Genomic DNA, 23,784 nt, shown 5'->3' with positions numbered 1-23,784 from the left:
TTTACAATTTATTTAAAAATACATTTTAAGCTTGCAAAATCGTAATTCCAAACCAACTCTCAGAGACACAGCGTGTTTTAGGAAGTTTAGGGAACAAATATGTTACTTTGTCTTACGGCGACCTCAGTCGCTCTCACAACCTGAGCGATCGTCTTTACAATTCCTAGAAGATGAAAGAGAAGAGGTAAAGCAGGGGGAAAAAAAAAGGACGATATTTCGGGTTTTGGTCACTCGGGTTACGGGTAGTTGGGTAACCCTGCAACCACCGGCTTTCTTCACAGCGCACATTACCGGCGCATTATAGCCAAAGCCCCATAAACAATAAGCGCCAAAGCTCACTCGCACCCTATTACTTCTCGGAGATTAAGAAAAGAAAGCCATAAAATCCCCACTCTTCCTATCTCTTCGAAACCCTAAATCCCCGCAATTCTATAAGGTACAGTCCTTACAATTCTCTTGCAATTCATTCCTCTCAGGCTCTCACTATCTCTCTCTGTATATATATGTTTTAGAAAATGTTAGCTTGAATTGATTTTCTTTTGAATTGAATAGATTTTGAATTGAATTGAATAGGTTCTTGACTACTATTAGAAAAAGGATAAATTAAAGCAATTTCCTGAAAACCAAAGACATATAAGGGACTAGAATTAGTATCTGAGAGTGTGAATTTAACCTTTTGGTGTTTTTGAACGAGATTCTTATTTGTGAGTGTTTGAGTTGTTCAAAAATGAAACGGAACTGTCCCACCTGTTTGCCTCTAAGTGGAATGGCAAATTTGACTATATACGGTTGATACAAAAAATAATGAATTTTATGCTTTAAAGCGACTCGCATTTTCACTCACTTTCTTATATTTGTGCGCGCGTTCGTGTGGATGTGGTTGTAGAATTGGTATGTTGGATTATCAATTTTAAATTTTAGGTCATCTGAGTTTGATTAATTTTGATGTCAGGGCTATGGGATTTGCTGCAAAAATGAATTTGTTGCTAGTTGCTACCCCTTTTCATAGCCCTCTGTGGGAATTGCAAATTACTTGAAAATTTTAGTTGATAATTATTACTACATGACAGTTTGTTTCCTGTCCTTATGACTTGATGTCACAAGAAGTAGGCTATTTTCAAAATGGAAATGGAATCCTGAACAGCTGACTGATGATTGTGATCTAAATTGTTGGGAACAACCATCATATATGTGATTGTATATAAGAATTTACAGGTGCTGATAGCCCACATATATAAGCAAGTTCGATGTGTTTGAGCTGTTGAAAGATGACCCAATTAACTAGTAACTATCGACTTTAACATTTGTCCTATTCTTTTACAATTTCAGCTGCTTTGAATTCATGTATGATCCTTAATGCACCTGGCTTCACTCCTCTTCTCACACCTGTCCAATTTCTAGGATAACATCTTAAGAAGCTCAATATCTTACTTCACACAAATATCTTAGTTTCCATCTTTCTATGTGAGTAACATGTTCTGGTTGTACATATAAGGCTTGTGAATGTCATTGTGGTTCAGGACACCCATTTTGAGTTTAATCTCTGGTGCATTACCATTTTGATATTTGGGTCTGTGTATTGTTTGAATGTACATTTAAGTTGTCATCATAAGAATGTCGTTATTGCTGTTGCTGTCATTGTCATCTTTGTCATTACCATCATCATTATCATCAACGGATCTTCTTTTTTTTTTTTTTTTTTTTTTTTTTTTTTTTTTTTTTGTAAAAAAAATAAATAAATAAATATATTAGCAGTTCGAAGGCTAATTTTTTTTTTAAAACTCTGTCGATGTACATTTGGTCACTTTTGATGTCTCTGATATCTTCTTTAATTACATTTGTAATCAGGCTTTTATTATAAGTTGCCAAAACTGCTCGTGTGAAGAAGTAAGTTATGTGCATATATATACACATAGAGATTGTGCATGTGAGATACGAACTAATTGGAATGGGAAACTTAAATAATTCATCAATATTTTTCTAGTGAGCATAGCAATGCACTATTAGGTAATTTCATATATAGGAATACACCTGCTGATTTATGCATTTCATATTAATGATTATGTGGTTGGTGAGATGTGCATAGTAAAGTTTGCTGAAGGTTTCTTTATCATTGAAGGTGTAGCAGAATAAGATGGAAAACATGCAGTACAGTGAGGAGCTCGTGAGGGAGTTTCTTGTCTTCAGAGGATTTACTAATACTCTGCAAGCTTTTGAGGTTGAATTAGGCACAGATATTGGTAAAGGGTTTCAAGTAGATAAGATTTTAGACTTAATCTTCTCAGTATACGTACCCAAATTTCAGGCAGAAAATTTAGTTGGTCTGTTGAGATTTTTCAAGAAGTGCTTTTCTTCCTCGTCCGAAACTGTACTTGTTTCTACTTTGTCTAAATTGGAGGTCTCTATTTTACGATACTACATCGCTCATGCCATACAATCAGGAAGAAGGGACAAAGTTGTAGAGTTGTTTGAGATGAATGGCAATGATTTGTTGCAGGGGGGAGAGGATTGGAATACATGGTTTGGTGGGTTTCTCTTTTATTTACTCTTTTGTCTATAATGGACTATTTTCTATTTGATTTATACTTTTGGGCATGTGATGCAGCCATTCCATATCTAAAGAACCCAAACTTGGATCCTGAATTTCGTATCTATTTCTCAAAAGAATGGTACGAGGCATTGCGTCTTTCTGTGAGGAACTTCTTTAGTGAGATCTTCAACGGAACTCATATCCTTCAGAACATATAATTTGATCCTTTGGTTTCACCACCTCCCTTATGTTTCTGATGCAATCACAATTTTGATAGTTCCATATAGAACCAGCTTTATTTAGATGCATTTCAGTTTATCTACTTAATGTTGTAAGTTCACCACCTCCCTTGGTTGGTGGTTGTTGTTGTGAGTGCACTTGATCCACTTAAGTATATTAAGTATTATTTTTCTTTATACTTTATCAATGTGGGACATAACAACACTGACAAGTGCACTCACAACAGTTGTTGTGATAAGTCTTATTGTATCTTGATTAAGTTGCTCTGTTTAGAGATACACACAACTCATATGACCTTTAATGCAAATGGTATAACTTAATTTTTGCACTTCAAAAGATATGTTATGTCCTACCATATTTTTGTCTCTATCATTTTGTCTGCAGGAGTTATTAGTTTTTTTACTTCTGTTTATTTATAAATAAAAAAAAAGAAAGAAAAAGAAAAAAAGAGAGTTAATTTTATGAAGGTCTGGGTCAAAGTCTTTGCAATAAAGGTGTATTTCACAGCCTCAAGATTGTCTCCCTAACCCTTTTAACAAAAACCTTTACTTTTATGGATTATGGAGTTTGGAGTGCTAAACGGAAATTCCAGTTATAACATGAGCCTGTTTACTTGGATGCTGTCTCTTTCCTCAATTGATTCACATGTTTCATGTCTCCGAAACTCTCTTTCCCTTGGGTCCCAAAGGATAAGCCCTTTTCTACTCTTTGATTTATTTCCACCAATAGTTACAGGATATCATCATTATATTGGTTGTTCTTTAAGACAATATATTTCCGATTGAGTTCTTAGGAGAATAAATCCTTAGCTTAACCACGCCTCCCTGCTTTATTAAAGATCAGTTCAGAAAAGAATACTACCAACCGTCTCAAAAAGGATATCAAGCAACTCAATCTCAAGTTATCACAACTTCAAGCTTTACTGGAGGAAAAAGAGGCTCAGTTATGTCGGTTAAGGATGTAAGGATTGGCATTTGTTATTTCCCTCATAACTAATGGTTATATACATCACTATTTTGATAGATATTGATGTATTTTATTTGTTTATTTTTTTAACTCAGTCATGATTCATCAACTTTGGAAGAAAGCACAGGACTAACTAACCGTTCATCAAGTATTGTTCATGTGGAAGATCCTCTTATATCGAGAGATACTCAGGAAGCCTGTCCTCCTGCTACTCCACAATTGGTTCAAAAATCGCTGGATCAAGATTTTGTTGCTGGACCTTCCCAAGTTCAATCAGAGCTTACCATGTCGAAATATTTTCATGATTCAAATGCTTCAACAAACCTTAATGTGGGAGATGGTGGAACAGGAGACACTAGTCAAATTTGGCAAGATGGCACCTGTTCTGGTATATTGCTTTTCTATACAATTTCTTTTCCTCCCATAAATTGAGGATAGTAACTTATGAAATGATAATACTATTGACATTCATCATGTGTGACATGTTGGGATTCCAAGAAGTGCCATGTTTATAAGATAGGTGTACCAAAGATGAAGATATTGAAGTGCATTAGTGGAATGATAAGACAAATGATGTCAGAAACTGTATATTGAAAACAATCTAGTAGTGCATTCAGTGGAAGATAAGGACAGATAATGTCTGAAATTTGTGAATTTGGAAAAAAAGTGTAGAAGCTTGTCAACATTTAATACTTAATTAAATGAGTTTTTGTGTTGAAAAATAAAAAGCAGATCCATTGACTGACCGATAATATCTTGAGAAGATGATGATAATAGTGCCAAGATGTGTCAATGTATGTAAATGTGTTTTTGTGTTGAAAAATAAAAATCTGAATTAAAGTAAATGTAATCTTTGGGAAGATTTGTAGAGTTATGTTTTGTTTTCTTTAGGATAACGTATGTATTACTGAACCTGTTACAGAGGCCATATAATAGGAAATAGTGAAGCCTTTTGTTTTGATATGAGGAAACAGCCGACTTAATTTTTCAACTGTACAGTATTGCAGGTCATACTTTTAAAACTAGTTTCTGATTTTCTGTTTGTTATTTGAATTGGTCAATTGGTTGTGACTACATTTATGAACACTGTGCTGTTTAAGTAATTAGTAAATTTGTTTTTGCAGAAAATGGCAGGGAATGTCACGTAGAAGATGAATTTCCTGAAGTTAAAGTAGACTTTCAGGTAAAAGCTTCTAGAAATCGAGATATCAAAAAATTTGAACTTTTATTCCTACATTTAAATCATTCTCACTTCAGCATGTTTTGCCTTCTAGATACACATTTAGTTCCTTACGTGGAATTTTCTAGTTTATTTTTACTGGAGTATCTCTAAGTTTCAGAATACCATGGTTTCAGGAGACATTTTTGGGCCACACAAGTCCAATCAGCCGATGCCGCTTTTCTGCATCTGGGAACAATATAGCCAGTGCTTCTCTGGATGGCACAGTAAGGTACTTTTTCTGTAAGTAGGTGACGTAATGAGATTAACTGTAAGAGGGGTGATATGACTCCTAGTCCCCTATCAGTTGCGTACATTCAAATGCTTACGTGCAGGAATGGACTTAGAGGAGCCGGTTTAAAAAAATAAAGTAAGAAAAAGAGGAGACAAAAGAAAAAACATGTAGAACCGTCCCGCCTAGGTTGTTGAGCATGCCATAGTGGGCTTGGGGGACCCCCCTGTTTAACTTCTTAATGATGTGCTGTTCTCAAAATTAATCCCAAATCATTCTCCATTCATTTTAACAAAGGATATGGACGTATGACTCTTCAACTCCAGCATCAAGAAATGCAACAATTTATTGTGGGGCGGAGATCATGTCACTTGACTGGGAGTCTAAGTCTGACCGCTTGGTATGTATACCTTTCAGAGTAAATTCATGTATGGTTTGATATGGGAATGGTGGTGACTAAATGAGATTGGATATACATGCTTTTAAGTTTTCTGGTTCTTTTTGACAAAAGCTTCTCATAGGCACTGCTGATGGAGGCATTAAAGCATGGAATGTTGATGCAAAGAGGGTTGTCTGTGATCTGAGCACAACTGAAGCATTTCCGAGGTTCCTCCAACATATATTATGCCTGTGAATTCTCTTCTTCCTTGGTTCTTGTTCTTACATTTCTGTGGTGCTGCAGTGTCTTGGATCTGAAGTGCAGCCCTGTAGAACCAATTTTTGTTTCTGCGGCAGCATCCAGAGGGTATTTTCTGCTAATAATATTAAGACTCCATATAGAAGTGTTAAAATACCAAATTCTGGAGATTTTTTTTTTTTTTAAGAAAAGACGAGATCACATGTCCAATAGTGATCCTGGCCCAAATTTATTAGATAAAAGCCTCACTTTTGGCGGAGGAATACCATGATAACATCCAAAAATCATAGGATTTACAAAGAAACCATCCCATGAAAGACATAACACAACTTACTTTATTCTTAAGCAAGGTAAACCACATTTATCTACCCGTAAAATCCCTTTGAGTTCCTTAGGAATATTATTCGAATTATAATCATGCGTAATCCCTGCACTACCACGTTTACTGAGCCAGTCCGCAGCTTGGTTACCCTCTCTAAACACATGGTTAAACCGAGTATTCAAGCCACTGAGGAGAATAACTATTTCCTCCCAAAAATCCTCCAAGTACCAAATTCTGGAGATTTGTTCTCTCTTTCAAACTTATATTAGACTGTTGTATGGTGCTTGCATTGTGTTGTTGAAATGACTTTAGTTTTGGTTTAAACTTTTCTTACATGGTTAGGGTGTTTCTGGAGGACATTGATCCCTGTCATATGTAATGTTCAGAAGATTGACCTAGGATTTATTATTCTTTTAATATCTTCCACACACACACACACACATATTAAAGTTGTGCTTCTTTGTATGGGTGCAAGAGACTAATATGAATTCATTTTCTTTCTAGGCATGGCTCAAGTTATATTGACAAATTGGGGTTTGCTTCGTTAACCGTATGGAACATGAAAACGTGGAAGGCTGTGGTATCTGCTGATTCATCTTAGAAACTCATATTTGCATGCAGTTGGTAGTTTTTATTTTATCCCCTAATGGTCTTTGCCTTTCATGAAGACAGTCCTTCCACTTGGTAAAGATCCACCTGCAATTACTTCCCTATGCTTCAATCACAATGGGAAGATTTTAGCAGCTTCTGCTACCGATGGAATGATTCACATGTTTGGTATCCTTTAAACTATGTTAGGGCCTGTTATCTTAATCTACATTGTAATAGCACATACTTGAGAACTCAAAAATTCCTTTTCTTCTGAAGTTGCCCTTTTGAATACAATTTTGGAGGTTTACTTTGTCCCTTAGCTAGAACGGTACCGTTGTCTTTTGGGGGAAAAGGAAAGGGTTAGCAATCATTCAACAAAAAGGAAAGGGTTCCATTTATGCACAGCTGAGGGCATCTACACTGACACAGCCATATAGATATGTGAAATCCCTTAACTAGCGAAAGACATGGCTGCTGGTCTGCAAATTACTGGGTGGCCTGCTCATGATTCTGCTATAAGCTCTATTCTTTTTGGGCCTGATGAGACAAGCATTTTTAGCTTGGGTTCAGATGGAAAGGCAAGTATATATTGATTTTTACATGAAATGAAGCAAGAGTTTGAAAATAAATGTAATTATATTTTGTGCCACCTTATATTAAGTGTAAACCTCACGAAATTAGTTTTTTGGTGTTAGATTTTCGAATGGAGCTTGCAAAATCAAGGTCATGTACTTTGGTCAAGGAACTGTAGTAGGTATTTGCATTTCTTCATTTCTAACAGTGAATATGTTGGTTGAGACTCCCAGAACTGACTATTCCAACATTCAACTGTTATCATAGTTCTAAAAATTTTCTATGATAGAATCATGTCAGTACTAAGGTTAAAATCATGTCAGTACTAAGATAGAAATTTTCTTGAATTCAGCTCAATGATTGTACAGAATTTCATGCGATGTATGACTAACCTTCCCCCATTACCGCTTTTTATAACCTTTTACTTTCATTGCATATAGCATTTGCCTTGGAAAATGTTGTCATGTTCTGGTTATTGTAATTACAGTTGCATCTTCTATATTGTTGCATTCGAGTTTATAGAATGAAGCTTGATAACATGAGTTTTCAATTCTGTAGGTTTTGTGACCCTGAGAGCTCAAAAATTTACAGACATGAAATGGCTTTAGATGCTAATGGGAGGAGACTATTGGTGACATCTGGTTCAGTAAGAGCACCCATATATCAGGTTTATCTCTCCCTCCCTCCCTCCCTGCATGTACACTCACACAGACTGGTGCAGACACAGTCGAGTGGCTTTCCCCTATTGGTGTTATTTACACCAATTAGGATTTACTTGCTAACATATTCGTCCAGATCCATATGTTTACTAGTTACAAAAGTAGATTTGGAGCCGTACCGGTCATTTTGGTGGTCTGGAACATCCCTGCCTGTCAGGTAGTCCAGATACAGGTGGTGCTCCAATTCTAATCTTAGTTATTGTTCTATTGACTCAGGTTCGTGGTCATAGAAATGGGTTGAGAACTCTTCCACATAGTGCTGCTATAACAACTGTTGATTGGCATCCTACTTTGCCCATTTTCATGACTGGATCAGCTGATAACTCGGTTCGAGTAACGTCTATTTTATAAAGGCCTCACTTAAGTGTCTTTATTCTTGGTCTGTTGGAGGGTTGAAGTGAACTAAGTTTTCTTAGTTGGTTTGACACTAGTTTTACTTTGGCGTGCATTCTGAGCAGGTTTTGTTGAATGGATCTTGTAATTCATTGAATAGGTTATTTATAATGCATTAACCATTCATTCATATAGTAACTTATTAACTTATCTCTTTTATTTATAACTGCATGTGTGCTTCTTATGTGTGAGCGAGATAGGGGGGGGGGGGGGTGCTGCGATTCTTTGCCAATAATTTTAATGTTCTGTACACATTTACAATATGATCTGTGCAGAGTTCATTGATGTTCAAATTTGTGCGTTGGGGATGTGTATAGTAAGTTCAAATAAGGGGGGTTGTACTTCTTTCCCAAAACCCAGTGTCTCTTTCCCTCACCAAAGCCTTTCATTCGCTGTTTGTATTTCACTCTTTTAGTCTCCCTTCAAAGGGGTTCATGGGTTTTGGGATAAACAGATAATAAAGGTTGTTGAGGGAGCTGTGTGGAGTGAGTTCAAAGAAGAGGGTTGTGTTGGACATTTTACACGATAGAGTTTCCAAGGAGATGGATAGGGTGTTGGAAAGTGGTGGAAACAAATGGATCTGACTCCTTCACTTGCACTTGGTTTTGCATGACTCGGGTTTGATGGCTTAGAGGGCGGTCGAGTCTGGGTTGGCCCACTTGACCCGCGTCCGGACACATCAGGTTTAGTTAAATGGGTTATACTCTTCAACATTGACACAATCAGCTTGACCCGTTTAGACCCAAACACGATATGTTTAACTCATTTAGACACCATTTTACATGACACGTTTGACCCGTTGTGATCTAAACAAAACATATATATAATTGGGAAAAGTTGATCCATAGACCCACTTTAAACTACCACTCCATTGATAATGTCTTCAAAAACTTTCAATTGGGACAATTTCTTTTTCAAACTACAAAAACATTGTCAATGTCTCCCCTAAAGCGAGCAAAAGACAAAAATGACTTTACAATTTTTTCATAAGACAAAAATATCCCTAGACATTAAAAAAAATTGTTTATATACATATATATAAATGAAAATCTTTTTAGTTTTTCTTTTAATTTTTAAATTTGGCCACCCTTGGTTTTATGTATTTTTTTGTTTGTTTGTTTGTTTTTTTTTTTTTTTTTTTTAATTATGTTGCGTTTGGTTGGGTTTACTAAAGTTGTTTTTGAGCGGTTATCGGTGGAATGGAATGATCGATCATTAAGCTTGTAGACTAATAGTCTACAAAAATGTTGGTTTTAGATGGGAGAACGTACAATGGTTTCTTAGGAGAACATTGGTGAGCTTAGAAAATATAATTACGTAAGTATGTTCACACGCACATATACAGGAACAAATAAACAAGCACTAAAAAAAAAAAAAAAAAAATGTTCTTAAGTAGAGTCGAAAGTTTATTAGCTTCAAACCATTACAATTTACGGAGGACAACTGACAAGTGGCAACGAAACTACAAGCATGAATTATTTGAAAGAAAGGGCAATTATTGACAACAACATTTCAACCTTTGTCTAAAAGTCTTTTTGTTTAGCACCGAGTCTTGAAGTTTCCAAGTAATTTGGCCATGCTAACAGCTGTTGTTACCGAGATCCAATCTCCTATTCTCTCTAGGTACCGGAAATAAGCATGCCTCCAAGAATTTTTCAATAGCAACGTTCCACAAACACCCCAAAATCCAAAGATGAATCCAAGTGCAATGCTAGCATAAAACCATAGATGTTCGCGGGAGTTTGCATGTTCTTGAATATTTCCTTCTCCTTGTTTGCTACCAGTTTGAGGACCTCGAGCTGCTTCATCTCCCACACACTTTTTTAGAAGAGACAAACCACAAAGATATGGATTACCTATATATGCAGAAGCATTGAAGGTCTGGAGCTGGGTTCCTGTTGGGATTCTACCTGACAAGTTGTTGTTTGACAAATTCAAATAGCTCAAAAAGCTTATATTAGCCAAGCTTGGGGCAATTATGCCGGAAAGGTGATTTCTCGACAAGTCCAAAGACTCCAAACTCTCCATGTGGCCAATATTCTGTGGGATGATGCCAGTCAACAAATTCCTAGACAGGTTCAACGCAATCAATCCTGAGAGACTTGTTATTCCTTTTGGAATTTCTCCTTTCAATTTGTTGCTCGAAAGATCGATGACTTTTACTAGTCCAAGAGTTTTACTATATTCGAGATATTTTCCTCTGAAACTCACCAATAAATTGTTTACATAAGTGGGTTCATAATAGTGGTACGAATAATAATCTGAATAATCAGTGCTGATGCTTACATATGAACTCTTTTGTTGAGCCATCACAGTGAAGTTATTAAGGCATTTTGGTATAGTCCCTGTAATACTATTGTGAGAGAGGTCCAAGATTTGAAGAGATGTTAGATGACATAATTGCAACGGCATGCGGCCCATGAACAAGTTTGATGTTAGGCGAAGCACCTGCAAATTAGGTAGGCTTGTGCCTATCCATGTTGGTATCCTTCCAAAGAGTCTGTTTTCTCCAAGATCTAGTAGCTTCAAATATGAGCAGTTCATTAAGGACTTGCGTAATTCTCCAGTGAAACTGTTGTTACTCAAATGCAACGTCGAAGGACCATCATAGAAATCAGGAATTCTCCCTGAGAGATTATTGTTTGCCAAATTAAGTATCCTGATAGACCTATTTCCCAAACAGTTAGGGAGTTCTCCGAATAACAAGTTATTCGAAAGATCAAGGTGTTCCCAGTTTTCAAGAATATTGGCATTTGCAGATCCATTTCTCTCACATATGGATGTAATAGATCCTTGAAATAGATTATTGGAGAGACTCAACACAAGTGCATTAGAAGGAAATTGTGGCAATGGACCACTGAGGCGGTTATAGCTCAAATCTATCATAAAAATAGGCCTTGTCAAAAACCATTGATGAGGAATGGTACCAGTGATTTGGTTGCGGGAGAGGTTTAAGAACTCTATATTGGAAGAAAGGTCCCAAAACCAACTGGGAATGGTGTCTGAAATTCCTCCATCAGATATATCGAGCCATGAAAAATTCTTTTGTGTTTGAAGCCATTGAGGAAAAGATGTCCCCATTTTGCAAGAACCCAAACTTATGGTATCCAGATGAAATGGTGGAACCCAATTTGGACTAAACTTCAATGATAGAGAATTAAAAGACAAGTCCAATCTTTTTAAGTTGGAATAAGTCGACAAATGTGCTTCAGTGATAACAGATTCGAAAGAATTCGAAGACACATCCAAAGCTTGTAGTTGGGTGGAAAAATTTCCTATTACTTTGGATAAATTCCCATGTAATCGATTATTGAATAAATACAACTCTCTCAAGAAAGAGAAATTTGTAAGATCGATTACCTCTCCACTTATATTATTGTCTGACAGGCCTAATACCTGCAAGTTGTGAAGATTCTCCAAAGTTTGTGGCATCACCCCTTCAAGGTTGTTGAGAGAGAGGTCAAGATTAACAAGGGCTACCATATTCCCAAAAGCTTTTGGAATTGAACCTTCAAGGTTGTTCCAAGAGAGGTCAACATCAACAAGGGCTACCATATTCCCAAATGCTTCTGGAATTGAACCTTCAAGCATGTTACAATGAAGGTGAAGAACGACAAGGTTATTAGCATACTTGAACAGCCAAGGGAATATGGAGGAATTGAGCTGATTGAAAGAGAGGTCAAGGATTGAAAGTGGTGAAGAAGAGCTAGCATTGAAAAGCACAGGAGGAATCGGCATGGAGATCAGGTCGCAGCTGCTTAGGTGTACTTCTTTTAAATAAGGTAGCGAACTAACCTTATCCAGCCAGTTAACTGCCTTGGCGAGGTTCACCTGCCTCAGGTCCAAGTATCTCAAAGAGGAGAGATGAATGAGCCAGTCAAGATTGCAGTCCAGACCAACGGCCACAGAATTCTGTTCGCTGAGATCAAGAGAAATCAAGCTTGAGAGATTTCCAAGCTGCGGTGGAATGGTTCCAGAAATCCCGTTGTGGGAAAGATTGAGATATTGTAATTTAGTGAATGAACCAATGAACTTTGGGAGGGTGGAAAGATTATTCAAACTCAAGTCCAAGTAAGTCAAATGCTGCAAACCAAGTATTGAAGAGCTTATCTCACCTGACAGATATTTATGGCCGCCTTCAAATAAATATTTTCCCTGGAGGACAAGCTTGACAACATGACCTGTTCGGTTGCTGCATTTGATTCCTTCCCAATTGCAACAATCTTCCTCATGATTGCCCCAAGAAGACAGCATACCGTTATGAGCTTCAAGGCCTTGTTTGAATTTGAGAAGTGCATGTCTTTCTTCCTCTATGCATCTCACCTCAGAATTATTCAAAGCGAAAGAAATTGAAGTTGCGGTACATAGGAGGAGGAGGCCAAATAGAAGCAACAATTGAGCATAAGGGCCTCTCATTGTTTGAAGCTCTCTTTGGGACGGTGGTGGGGTGTGGGTAAGAGGTGAAGCTGATCAGATAAATAAGTTTTAGTGTGTAGATGCCGCTGCTGGTTTTGATGTCCCAAGTGAACCCCATGGATTAGTATTTATATTGGTATTGGCTAGTTTTATGTAACAATAATACTACATGAGTTTGAAAAGTCTAAAATAATTATCATCGACGCACCCAAGTCAACAATACTTATAATGGCTAATTAATGATCATCTATATGTGGACATTATGTACGTACAAAAAAAAAAAAAATTACAAAAACTATAGCTCATCGATCTCCATTATTAGGTCCTTCATCTGGCATTTGATAGAATGCACATCAGTCCAATATATCAACATTCTACTTTCAAGTATAGTTGATGGGGCCTTTTTAATTTTAAATATTAATAATATTTTTTACATTAAATATGAAATATTAAAAATTAATTTAAAAGTCATTCTTGAATCAAATTTTTGTATTCAAGATTTGTTAATATATTCGGGGCGTGCTCGATACATTTTGAGACCTAAGACGACAAATTTAAGTAAGAATTTTTTTTTAAAAAAAAAATTAAATTGTATTATTATTTTTTAGTTAAAATTCATTTTGCTTGCTTTTGGGATACAAAATGACTAATTATTATTATTTTTTATATTCAAGTTTTTCTAGTATCTTATTTTCAGTTGATAATATGACTAATCCATTTAATTTTTCTTGTGACAATGTTGATTAGGGATTATTGACCAACACTTTTTTTTTTGTCACTTAATCTGTTTTGTAAATCCATAATTGAATCTGTGAGAGTACATATTGGTTCCATGTGGTCCACATATTTAATGGAGAATTTGTCATTTTTTTGAATGGAGATACACAAGAGATTGGTAAAAGTTGAGTAAGAGATGGATATGTAATATCTCTCATTCTAAGAATTTATATACTGAAAAAAAATTTATGACGTTACGTCCTTAATTATTAACTTTTATGGAAAATCTGTTTTTTAAGAACATGAATTATACAAATCAAAAGAAATGAAATGATTACATATCTAAAGTCAATAAATTCTCATTTTCATGTTTAGAGATTTTTTAAGGCTTCAATATTGTAAAATTATTAGTTTTAACGTTTTAGCAAAAAAAAAAAAAAAAAACCGTTAGTTTTTTAGGGTTTAATTAATGCATCCCATTACTTATAATTGCTTAAAACACACGTCTCTTTCTGATAAAACGCACGTCTCCCTTTTTCTTCTTTTTACTTCGAGTAATCCTACACATCATCCCCTTGTCCTCCTTTTGTCACCCCAAAATTGATGTGGCTCTTAAAATCACCATTGGATCAAAATCTAAGAGTAATATATCAAAAATTCAATGGTGATTTTAAGAGCCACATCAATTTTGGGGTGACAAAAGGAGGACAAGGGGATGATGTGTAGCATTACTCGACTGGGCAAAGACTTCATGGAAGACTTGACTATCACCGCGTCCAACTCCAAGAAATTGAATGATCCTTTTTATAAATTATTGGTCCATTGAAAAAACGGATTTGGATTTAAAAATTAGGCTTTGTTTTTATCAGAACTAGATTTGGCCCCATCTTCATGCTTTGACCCATTCCAAAAAGAAAAATCATATTTTACTTGGAAACAGCCTAAAATTCAACAAATGTCATCTTTTGTCAAAAACTTTAATATTTGAAAGGTAAAGAAAAGAAGGACCAGATAAAAATTTCACGGAAGACTTAGAGTCAACTTGGCTATGTCCAACTCCGAGAAATTGAATGATCCTTTTTGCCTCTTTTTTTTTTTCTTTTTTTTTTTTTTTATAAGGAGAAATTTACTGGAAATTCATTCAGCCAAATCGTGTTAAGCTAAACCTACTGTTCTTGAATTTGTGAAAAAATTCAATGAAATATTGGAAAAAGCGTCTTCTTCGTTACATGTGTACGTACAAGCTAGCATGTAATTTTTTTTTAGGCGAGTTTGGAGAATAAGATGCAGGCCAAGAACAGAAAAAAGATGAACATTTTTTCTCACATCATCTCGTATATGCCAGTTGACTCAAATACTGCGGTTTCTTCACGTAATTCTAACTAATATTTATTTCTCCTTTCCTTCAAATACTGAGCCTCGAAAGTGTCATTTATCTTATTTATAATTGTTTATGCGCTTTGTTTTTCTTCTATTATTATTATTATTATTATTTTTTTAAAGCCTATTCTTCCGTGAGAACTAAAATGGAAATGAATTCAACATCTTTAGAAATCGTCATCAGTGACATCAATGGCGAAATTAATTAGTATATGCATTCTTGTGTGCATTCTTGTGTGAGGCCAAGCAGAGGCTGCGTTTGTATTTTTTTTTTCCTTTTTTCAAATACATAGAAGGTTTCAAGTATTTGCTATGAAACTTACCTAGAAAAAAAATATTTTCTTTGAAGATACACATGAAATATATATATATAATTTCTTTATATATGTTTCATATATATAATATATGTTATATATAAGGGTAGGCGGTTATTAACTACTTCCTTCTACCCCTAAAACCGCCAACCACACCACTATATGCAGTTAACGATTAGCGGCTAATAACAATTCACTTATACACTCCTACATACTAGTAATATTCTTTAACTCGATCATCTATATTTCTTTTACAACTTATTAACGCAACACTATTTGATTGGAGTTATATGGGTCACTAAAAAAAATTTAACATCCTTCAATTACATGCTAACACATCTTAGAAAATTGTAAAAAAGTTGTACACCAAGTTGTACACCAGTTGTAGGTCTATCACTATTCAATACATATTTAGTTGTAGTTTTTCATTTTATCAAAAATATTTTTGATTTTTAAAAGTGATAAATTTAGTTCATGCATGTGCCCCCTTCTATCCCTCTTATGTTTAAAAACTCACCTAAAATATTATAAACCTCTAATTTTAAATTTTGACGTGACTTTTAAAATTATTATTGGATTAAAATTTAATATATATATATATATATATATATATATATATATATATATATATATATATATAGTTTTAATCGTTGTATTATATATGTAGGACAAGAATTTCATCTTGTTCATGAGATGCTCTTATTAACTAGTGGGCTCATCTTGACATCAAGATTGTTAACAAACGGGCTTGTTCAGGAAAAATCTTACTGTTGAACAAAAAGGTTTATCGAAGGGTTATTAGCAAGCGGGAAGAAAAAGGTTTTGTCGTCGGAACCAAACATTAGGTTCGGACAAGTAAACTACTTTAAGCGGAACATTTTGTATCATCTACACCAAGTGGACATGAGCACAACTAATATCTAGTAGTGGAAGTACAAAAGGAAAAGGCTATCGGCCCTGTCGATGAAAAGTGAGAAACAATTGAGGGGCATGAATAGGAAATTACCAACAATACTTTTAGTACTGCCGAGAATTAGTTAATTGGTCTATGATGTGGCGACGAGATAGATTTTTTTACATCCATAATAGATATCATATTAATATACCAAATCAAGAAGATTTAAGTAAGAAAGGAAATGGTCAACAACTAGATGTCATTCAAGAAAGAAAGAAAAGACTATTAACATATTGTGATTTGGAAGATAATCTGCATAATAACTTTCCTAAATTTACTGATTCCCATTCTAAAAGATTCTCATATTTAGATTGACGTAGTACGTTCTCAAGAATTATTTTAGTTATTATATTTTCACTTTGTTGTTTATTTCATGTCTTAGAAGATTTTAGTAGCTTTAGGATCTTTCTATATTTCGGTTTATGTAGCATCCTAGTATTTCCATAGTTTGTTTCTTTTGTTTTATTTCTATTCCTATAATATGTTATCCTTTTGTAGTTTTAGGGTTTCATTACAAATTAGGAGCAATTGTAATTGAATAAACAATTCAGTTTTTGCCATCAATAATATTATTAATTTTCTCTATCAACGTGTGTGTTGATTTTATGCATTTAGAACACAGTTTCTCTTTCACGTTTATTGTTTCTCGCTACGTCAATATAGAAGGCCAAAAATAACTTGTAATTATTCCAACCGGTCAACCAACACATTGCTTTTGTATCAACAACTTATCCAAAGCCTGAAGCTTGGAAAGTCTTCCCAGAACATTGACGAAACTTCCATTTAAGTGAAATAGATACAACTTGTTCAAGAAGCTCTCCACTTATATATACTATTGTTTAATTTGATAAGACTAATGCATGTAAATTGTTAAGATTTTCCAAGGTTTGTGAAATGGGCCCCAGAAAGTTGTTGAAAGAGAGGTTAAGATGAACAAGAGCTACCATCTTCCCAAAAGCTTTTGAAATTCAACCTTCTAACTTGTTATCAATGAAGTCAAGAACGACAAGGCTATTGGTATATATTTGTACGGCTAACACTCTACTTAATAGGGTGACTTTCATGGAAAATTATAGTGAGAGAGAGAGAGAGAGGGTTAATAATTCATGCTGATTAAGCTAATTCTCTTCTCGATTTTTGTTGGAGATGAAATGACGAAATCAGTGAATGTCAGTAACTGGTACATTTCTTACCACTAGATTTCTAAGATATTTAGTAGCCACTAATGTAATTAAGTGAAGAAAGAAATTTTGTATTATCGTCAAGGCATGAAAATATGAAATTTAGGGAGAATAATGATAAAGTGATGCAATATTTGGATGAACTTTATTTAATTAGTCTTTTTTTCACTAAGAGTCCTGCCACAATAATTGAGGAAAATAAATACACCAGACATGATGGTTCCTTTCGGAATATTAGAATTTTCTATAATTATTTGTTTGAATTTAAGAGAATCTGAGAAGGTGATTGTGAGAGATCATTTATGAAACTCACCTGACCAAATAAAAATTAGACTACTCAACCACTTATGGGTCAAGTGGGTCCCATAAATGGTCTCTCACGATTACCTGCCCGAATTCTCTCAAATTCAAACAAATAATTGTAGAGAATCATGATTCTCTCACACATCCCAAAATTCCTTTCCCAAGAATCTCAAGAATGAAAAAACCCAATCCTTGTCAACCCATTAGAGCATTTGTAGTGAAGTCGTCAAACAGACGAAATCACCAAAATCAGATGATTTTGCTCAAAATGTTGTCTGCAACAAGCTCTCTATTGCGACAGTAGATTTGCGGATTGTCTAAATCCCTCGTCGGATGAGACGAGGGCAAATCGATCGTCTCTTATTATTTTTCAATTTTTTATTCCATTTTCGCTGGCAAAGGTCGTTGATAGTCATCCTCCACCGGTTGTTGATAGTCATCCTCCACCGGTCGTCAATCTTTCATTTTCGCCGGTCGTCGAGGAAAAGCTGCCCATCATGGAAAGCCAGTCCCAATGGATCTAGAAGCAGAGAAGCGGACCATTGAGCGTCCACCGGTGGATCTAGAAACCGATCGTCGAAGAAGCCGGTTCCGGTTGATCCAAAAGCAGATAAGCCGACCGTCGAGCATCCACCGGTGGATCTAGAAGCCGGTTGTCGAAGAAGCCGGCCGTCGAGCCTCCACCGGTCGTCGAAGGCTAGGTCCAATGGAAGTCCGGATCTAGAAGGGTCTTTGGTTGGTTTTTTTTTTTTTTTTTTTTTTTTTTTTTTTGATTCAGTCTTTGGTTGGTTGGTTGGTTGAAAGGGTAATAAAAATAGTATTTGTTTTGAAGTAGAAAATATTTGAGGAGTTTGGTATTTAAAGCTTTTGAAAATTGGGTAGCTAAAATAAAAAAAGTGATATTTTTCGTCAAAATTTCAACAAATTTTGACGAGTTCGTTACAAATGCTCTTACTCGTGGAATTAAACCCAAGCTATAGGATCATCAAAAGGTGGTCCTTTTTTCTTGGGAAAATCGGGATGAGAAAAGAATGTGAAAGAAAAGAGGGCGAGAAAAAAAGATTTTTTTTTTTTTGTCAATTTTTTCTAGGTTTGGGAGTCTGGGATAGGATTGATTTTCTCGAAAATTTTTTGAGATTCTCTTGAAAGGAATATTGGACCGAGAGAAAGAGAGAGAAGGAAAGACGAAGGAAAATGGACGTGGATAGTAAATAATATGGTGTTTTTGTGTTCCACACTGAGGTGTCATTCTTTTAATGGAAGATACGAAGTACTAATTAGTTTGTGTCAGATTCTTATAGAAGTTATTCTCTAACTTCATTAGTTATTTTAAAATAATAGTGTAGATCATGTGACTAGCGAGCGTAAAAATCGATCTGGAGTTTCTTGAATTGATATGTCAATTTAACATTTTGATTCAACAATGTCAAATGCTTCCGCCAATAATGGTACAAATAGTACTCCAGAATGAGAACGCTTAAACAGAAGGTGATAAAACAAAGCATATAGAGAGATCGATCCACACAAGTATTACAAACAATAGAAACTCATGTTTCCATGTGCAGGCTGCAGCAACAACTTTTGATATCAAAAACCAAAGTAAAAGAAAATCATTAGACTGGAGACCTATGCTGGATACAGCTTCTTCATGCAAAGTAAAATTTACCATCCAGGTCAAGTGTTTGTTTTGCCTTCAGTGGAAATCTGCAAACTGGCATGCGATTAGAAGTATATATGAAGTGAAAATATTGGCCAATACAAATATTTATAAATTGAATTTTTATATAAAAATGCATTTATATATAAACTTTGGGATATACATAAATTTTTTTAGTTTAATAAAACAAAATTATTCTTTTTAATGTATATGGGTCGGTACATGGAAACAGATAATGTATATAAACTTCCAGTGCCTATCCACATTCTGCACGCATATGTGCAGATAGCAAATATGGTATCTACTTACCTAAAATTAGGGACTGAAAATGCGCACGCAACCTATACGAACTCGTGGTTAATGGTTGCATGGTAATTTTTAACCTCCCACCTGAACACTTACCTAAATTAAGGGACAACTTTTTAAGCGATGATAAACTACTAATAGTTTATCTGATATTTTCAAAAATTGGTAGCATTTACATGAAAAAAATAAAAAATAAAAACAAACGAAAAAGAAAAAATTAAAACCAGATTTTTATTAAATTAAAAAAAACGAAAAAGAATGATTTTTTTTTTTTTAAAAAAAAAACAAACGAAAAAATAACTGAAAATTATTTTTAAAAAATAAAAATAAACAAACGAAAAACAATAACAGTTTTAATTTTTTTTTTTTGGAATAAATTTTTGTTATTTTATTTTATTTTTAATAATTTTAAGAATGATATTTTTGTCATTATATGGACATTGATATTTTTTGGTAGTTTAAGGGGGGACATTGACACAATTAGTAATTTTAGGGATACATTGACAATGAATTGGTAGTTTAAAGGGATTATATATACTTTTCACATAAAATTTTAAAGTTAAATTGAAAAAACAAATTGGGCTGTGTAGGGTGAGAATCAAGAAAAAGGGGTTGTTTTGAACACTTTATACGAAACAAAACTTTTCAAGCCCAAACGAATTGGGTCCGTGGAAATGGATGGGCCTCCTTTTCACTTTATTTTGCATGACTCAGGTTTGATGGTAGTCCATTTTCTTGAGCCAGCTGTGGCCCAGAAGGTTGGATGATGACAATTAGCCACCCCTATTCTCGTGAACAAAGCCTACTTATGGCAAAATTGTTGTTAAGTAGAGACAAAAGTTATAGCTTCGACAAAAACTAATATTTATATTACCATTACAGTTTACGGAGGACAATCAACAACAAAACTTCAAGCACGAATTATTTGAAAGAAAGTAGAATTATTGAGAACAACATTTTTACCTTGACTAAAGGTTTTTCTATTAGCACCGAGTCTTCAAGTTCGTCAGTAATTTGGGCATGCCGACAACTATTGTTAGGTAAAGCCTATCCCCTATTCTCTCAAAGAACTCGAAATAGGCATGCCTCCAAGAACTCTTCAATATCAACGATCCACAAACGCCCCAAAATCCAGCAGAGAATCCTAGTGCAATGGTAGCATAAAACCATAGATGTTCATGGGAGTTTGCATGTTCTTGAATGTTACCTTCTTCATGTCTGCTACCAGTTTGAGGATCTTGAGCTGCTTCATCTCCTAGACACTTTTTCGGAAGAGGCAAGCCACAAAGATCTCGGTTACCTGCATATGCAGAAGCACTAAAGCTCTGAAGCTGGGTACCTGTTGGGATTTTACCTGACAAGTTGTTGTTCGACAAATTCAAATAGCTTAAAAAGCTCATAGCAGCCAAGCTTGGGGCAATTATGCCTGAAAGGTAATTTCTCGACAAGTCCAAAGACTCCAAGCTCTCCATGTGACTAATATTTTGAGGGATGATGCCAGTTAACAAGTTACTAGACAAGTTCAACGCAATCAATCCTGAGAGACTTGTTATTTCTCCTGGAATTTCTCCTTTCAATTTGTTGCTCGAAAGATCAATGACTTTTACTAGTCCAAGAGTTTTACTGTACTCGAGATATTTTTCTTTGAAATTCACCAATAAATTGTCCACATAGGTGGGAGGGAGCTTATCGTTGTGGAGTGATAAAAGATTTAAATAATAATAATAAGAAATACTTGCATCTGAACTCTCTTTTCGAGCCATGACAGTGAAGTTATTGATGCATTGTATTATAGTCCCTGTAATACTGTTGTGAGAGAGGTCCAAGATTTGAAGCTGTGTCAAATGACATAATTGCAACGGCATGCGGCCCATGAACAAGTTTGATGTCAAGCGAAGCATCATCAAATCAGGTAGGCTTGTGCCTATCCATGCTGGTATCCTTCCAGAGAGTCTGTTTTCTCCGAGATCTAATAGCCTCAAATTTGAGCAGTTCATTAAGGAATTGGGTAATTCTCCAGTGAAACTGTTGTTACTCAAATGCAACGTCCAAAGACTATTATAGCGTGGATCCGGAGGATGACAAATAAAATCAGGGATTCTCCCAGAGAGATTATTGTTTGCCAAATTAAGTATCTCGAGAGACATTAAATTTCCCCAACAGTTAGGGAGTTCTCCAGATAACAAGTTGTTCGAAAGATCAAGGAGATACAATTCCTGAAAATAGGCATCTACAGATCCATTTCTCTCACATATTGATGTAATAGATCCTTGGAACAGATTATTGGAGAGACTCAACACAGCTACACCAGAAGGAAATTGTGGCAATGGACCACTAAGGCGATTATAACTCAAATCTATACTACTAAGATCAATAAATCTTGTCGAAAACAATTGAAGAGGTATGGCACCAGTGATTTGGTTATGGGAGAGATTTAAGAACTGTATATTAAAAGAAAGGTCCCAAAACCAACTGGGAATGATGTCTGAAATTCCTCCATCAGACATATCGAGCAGTGAAAAATTCTTTTGTGTTTGAAGCCATTGAGGAAAGGATGTCCCCATTTTGCAAGAACCCAATCTTATGGTATCTAGATGAAATGGTGGAACCCAATTTGGACTAAACTTCAATGACAGAGAATTAAAAGATAAGTCTAATATTTTTAAGTTGGAATAAGTCGACAAATGTGCTTCAGTGATAACAGATTTGAAAGAATTCGAAGACACATCCAAAACTTGTAGTTGGGTGGAAAGATTTTCTATTACTTTGGATAAATTCCCATATAATTGATTATTGAATAGATGCAACTCTCTCAAGAAAGAGAAATTTGTAAGATCGATTACCTCTCCACTTAAAGTATTGTTTGACAAGTCTAATACTTGCAAGTTGTGAAGATTCTCCAAAGTTTGTGGCATCACCCCTTCAAGGTTGTTGTCAGAGAGGTCAACATCAACAAGGGCTACCATATTCCCAAATGCTTTTGGAATTGAACCTTCAAGCTTGTTATTCTGAAGGTGAAGAATGACAAGGCTATTAGCATACTTGAACAGCCAAGGGAATATGGAGGAATTGAGCTGATTGCTCGAGAGGTCAAGGATTGAAAGTGGTGAAGAAGAGCTAGCATTGAAAAGCACAGGAGGAATCGGCATGGAGCTCAGGTAGCAGCTGCTTAGATGTAATTCTTTTAAATAAGGTAGGGAACTAACCTTATCCATCCAGTTAACTGCCTTGGTGAGGTTCACATAGGTCATGTCCAAGTATCTCAAAAAGGAGAGATGAATGAGCCAGTCAAGATTGTTATCCTGATCAATCATCCCAAAAAAGTTCCAGCTGAGATCAAGAGAAATCAAGCTTGTGAGATTTCCAAGTTGCGGTGGAATGGTTTCATTAGTGATGAAGTTGCGGGAAAAATTGAGATATCGTAATTTAGTGAATGAACCAATGAACTTTGGGAGAATGGAAAACTCATTCCAACTTAAGTCCAAGTAAGTCAAATGCTGCAAACCAAGTATTGAAGAGCTTATCTCACCTGACAGATATTTACGGCCGATTTCAAAGAAATCTTTTCCCTGGAGGTCAAGCTTGACAACATGACCTGTTTGGTTATTGCATTTGATTCCTTCCCAATTGCAACAATCTTCTTCGTGATTGCCCCAAGAAGACAGCATACCGTTATGAGCTTCAAGGCCTCGTTTGAATTTGAGAAGTGCATGTCTTTCTTCCTCTATGCATCTCACCTCAGAATTATTCAAAGCGAAAGAACTTGAAGTTGCGGTACATAGGAGGAGGCCAAGTAGAAGCAACAATTGAGCATAAGTGCCTCTCATTGTTTGAAGCTCTCTTTGGGACGGTGGTGGGGTGTGGGTAAGAGGTGAAGCTGATCAGATAAAGAAGTACTAAGCTGATGAGATAAAGAAGTTTTAGTACGTAGATGCCACTGCTGGTTTTGATGTCCCAAGTGAACCACATGGATTGTATTTATATTGGTACTGGCTAATGTAACAGTGTGACCAAGTCAGGAGTACTTATAATTAATTCAAAAGACATTCAAAGCACCCAAAGAATTTAATAAGAAAAGAAGGTGCATTAGAACGAGAGTTGTAGGGTGTGAAATCATAAATTGTAACAACTTG

General features: G+C 35.4%; 4 protein-coding genes across 5 annotated transcripts; 1 reads left to right on the top strand and 3 right to left on the bottom strand.

Moving 5' to 3' along the window:
- The first annotated feature begins 206 nt into the window (after positions 1-206).
- LOC133858216 (uncharacterized) lies at positions 207-8,552 on the top strand. Of its 2 annotated transcripts, none has more exons than XM_062293670.1 (16): positions 207-436; positions 2,120-2,525; positions 2,606-2,725; positions 3,586-3,730; positions 3,832-4,124; positions 4,861-4,919; positions 5,093-5,187; positions 5,485-5,587; positions 5,699-5,793; positions 5,870-5,932; positions 6,651-6,726; positions 6,815-6,923; positions 7,203-7,315; positions 7,433-7,491; positions 7,869-7,977; positions 8,246-8,552. In XM_062293670.1, the coding sequence occupies exons 2-16, from the start codon at positions 2,135-2,137 to the stop codon at positions 8,378-8,380; spliced, it is 1,965 nt and encodes a 654-aa protein (XP_062149654.1). In that variant the 5' UTR covers positions 207-436; positions 2,120-2,134; the 3' UTR covers positions 8,381-8,552. The 2 variants fall into 2 exon arrangements, with proteins under 2 accessions (XP_062149654.1, XP_062149655.1); XM_062293671.1 differs by lacking the exon at positions 207-436 and adding an exon at positions 1,149-1,284.
- Positions 8,553-9,825: 1,273 nt separating this feature from the next.
- Positions 9,826-10,893, bottom strand: LOC133862623 (receptor-like protein EIX2). Its single transcript, XM_062298468.1, has one exon. The coding sequence runs from the start codon at positions 10,841-10,843 to the stop codon at positions 9,962-9,964; it is 882 nt and encodes a 293-aa protein (XP_062154452.1). The 5' UTR covers positions 10,844-10,893; the 3' UTR covers positions 9,826-9,961.
- LOC133861699 (receptor-like protein EIX1) lies at positions 10,858-12,838 on the bottom strand. The gene is made up of 2 exons (XM_062297496.1): positions 10,974-12,838; positions 10,858-10,870 (listed from the first exon to the last, which is right to left on the bottom strand). The coding sequence occupies exons 1-2, from the start codon at positions 12,836-12,838 to the stop codon at positions 10,858-10,860; spliced, it is 1,878 nt and encodes a 625-aa protein (XP_062153480.1).
- Positions 12,839-19,307: 6,469 nt separating this feature from the next.
- LOC133861689 (receptor-like protein EIX2) lies at positions 19,308-23,583 on the bottom strand. The gene is made up of 2 exons (XM_062297486.1): positions 20,615-23,583; positions 19,308-19,392 (listed from the first exon to the last, which is right to left on the bottom strand). Exon 1 carries the CDS (start codon positions 23,476-23,478, stop codon positions 20,635-20,637), a length of 2,844 nt encoding a protein of 947 aa, XP_062153470.1. The 5' UTR covers positions 23,479-23,583; the 3' UTR covers positions 19,308-19,392; positions 20,615-20,634.
- Between the last annotated feature and the right edge of the window lie 201 nt (positions 23,584-23,784).

This window comes from Alnus glutinosa, chromosome 1, assembly GCF_958979055.1.
Source record: "Alnus glutinosa chromosome 1, dhAlnGlut1.1, whole genome shotgun sequence".
NCBI lineage: Eukaryota > Viridiplantae > Streptophyta > Magnoliopsida > Fagales > Betulaceae > Alnus > Alnus glutinosa.
The sequence above is the reverse complement of the archived record's forward strand: the minus strand, read 5'-3'. Positions and strand labels throughout refer to the sequence as shown.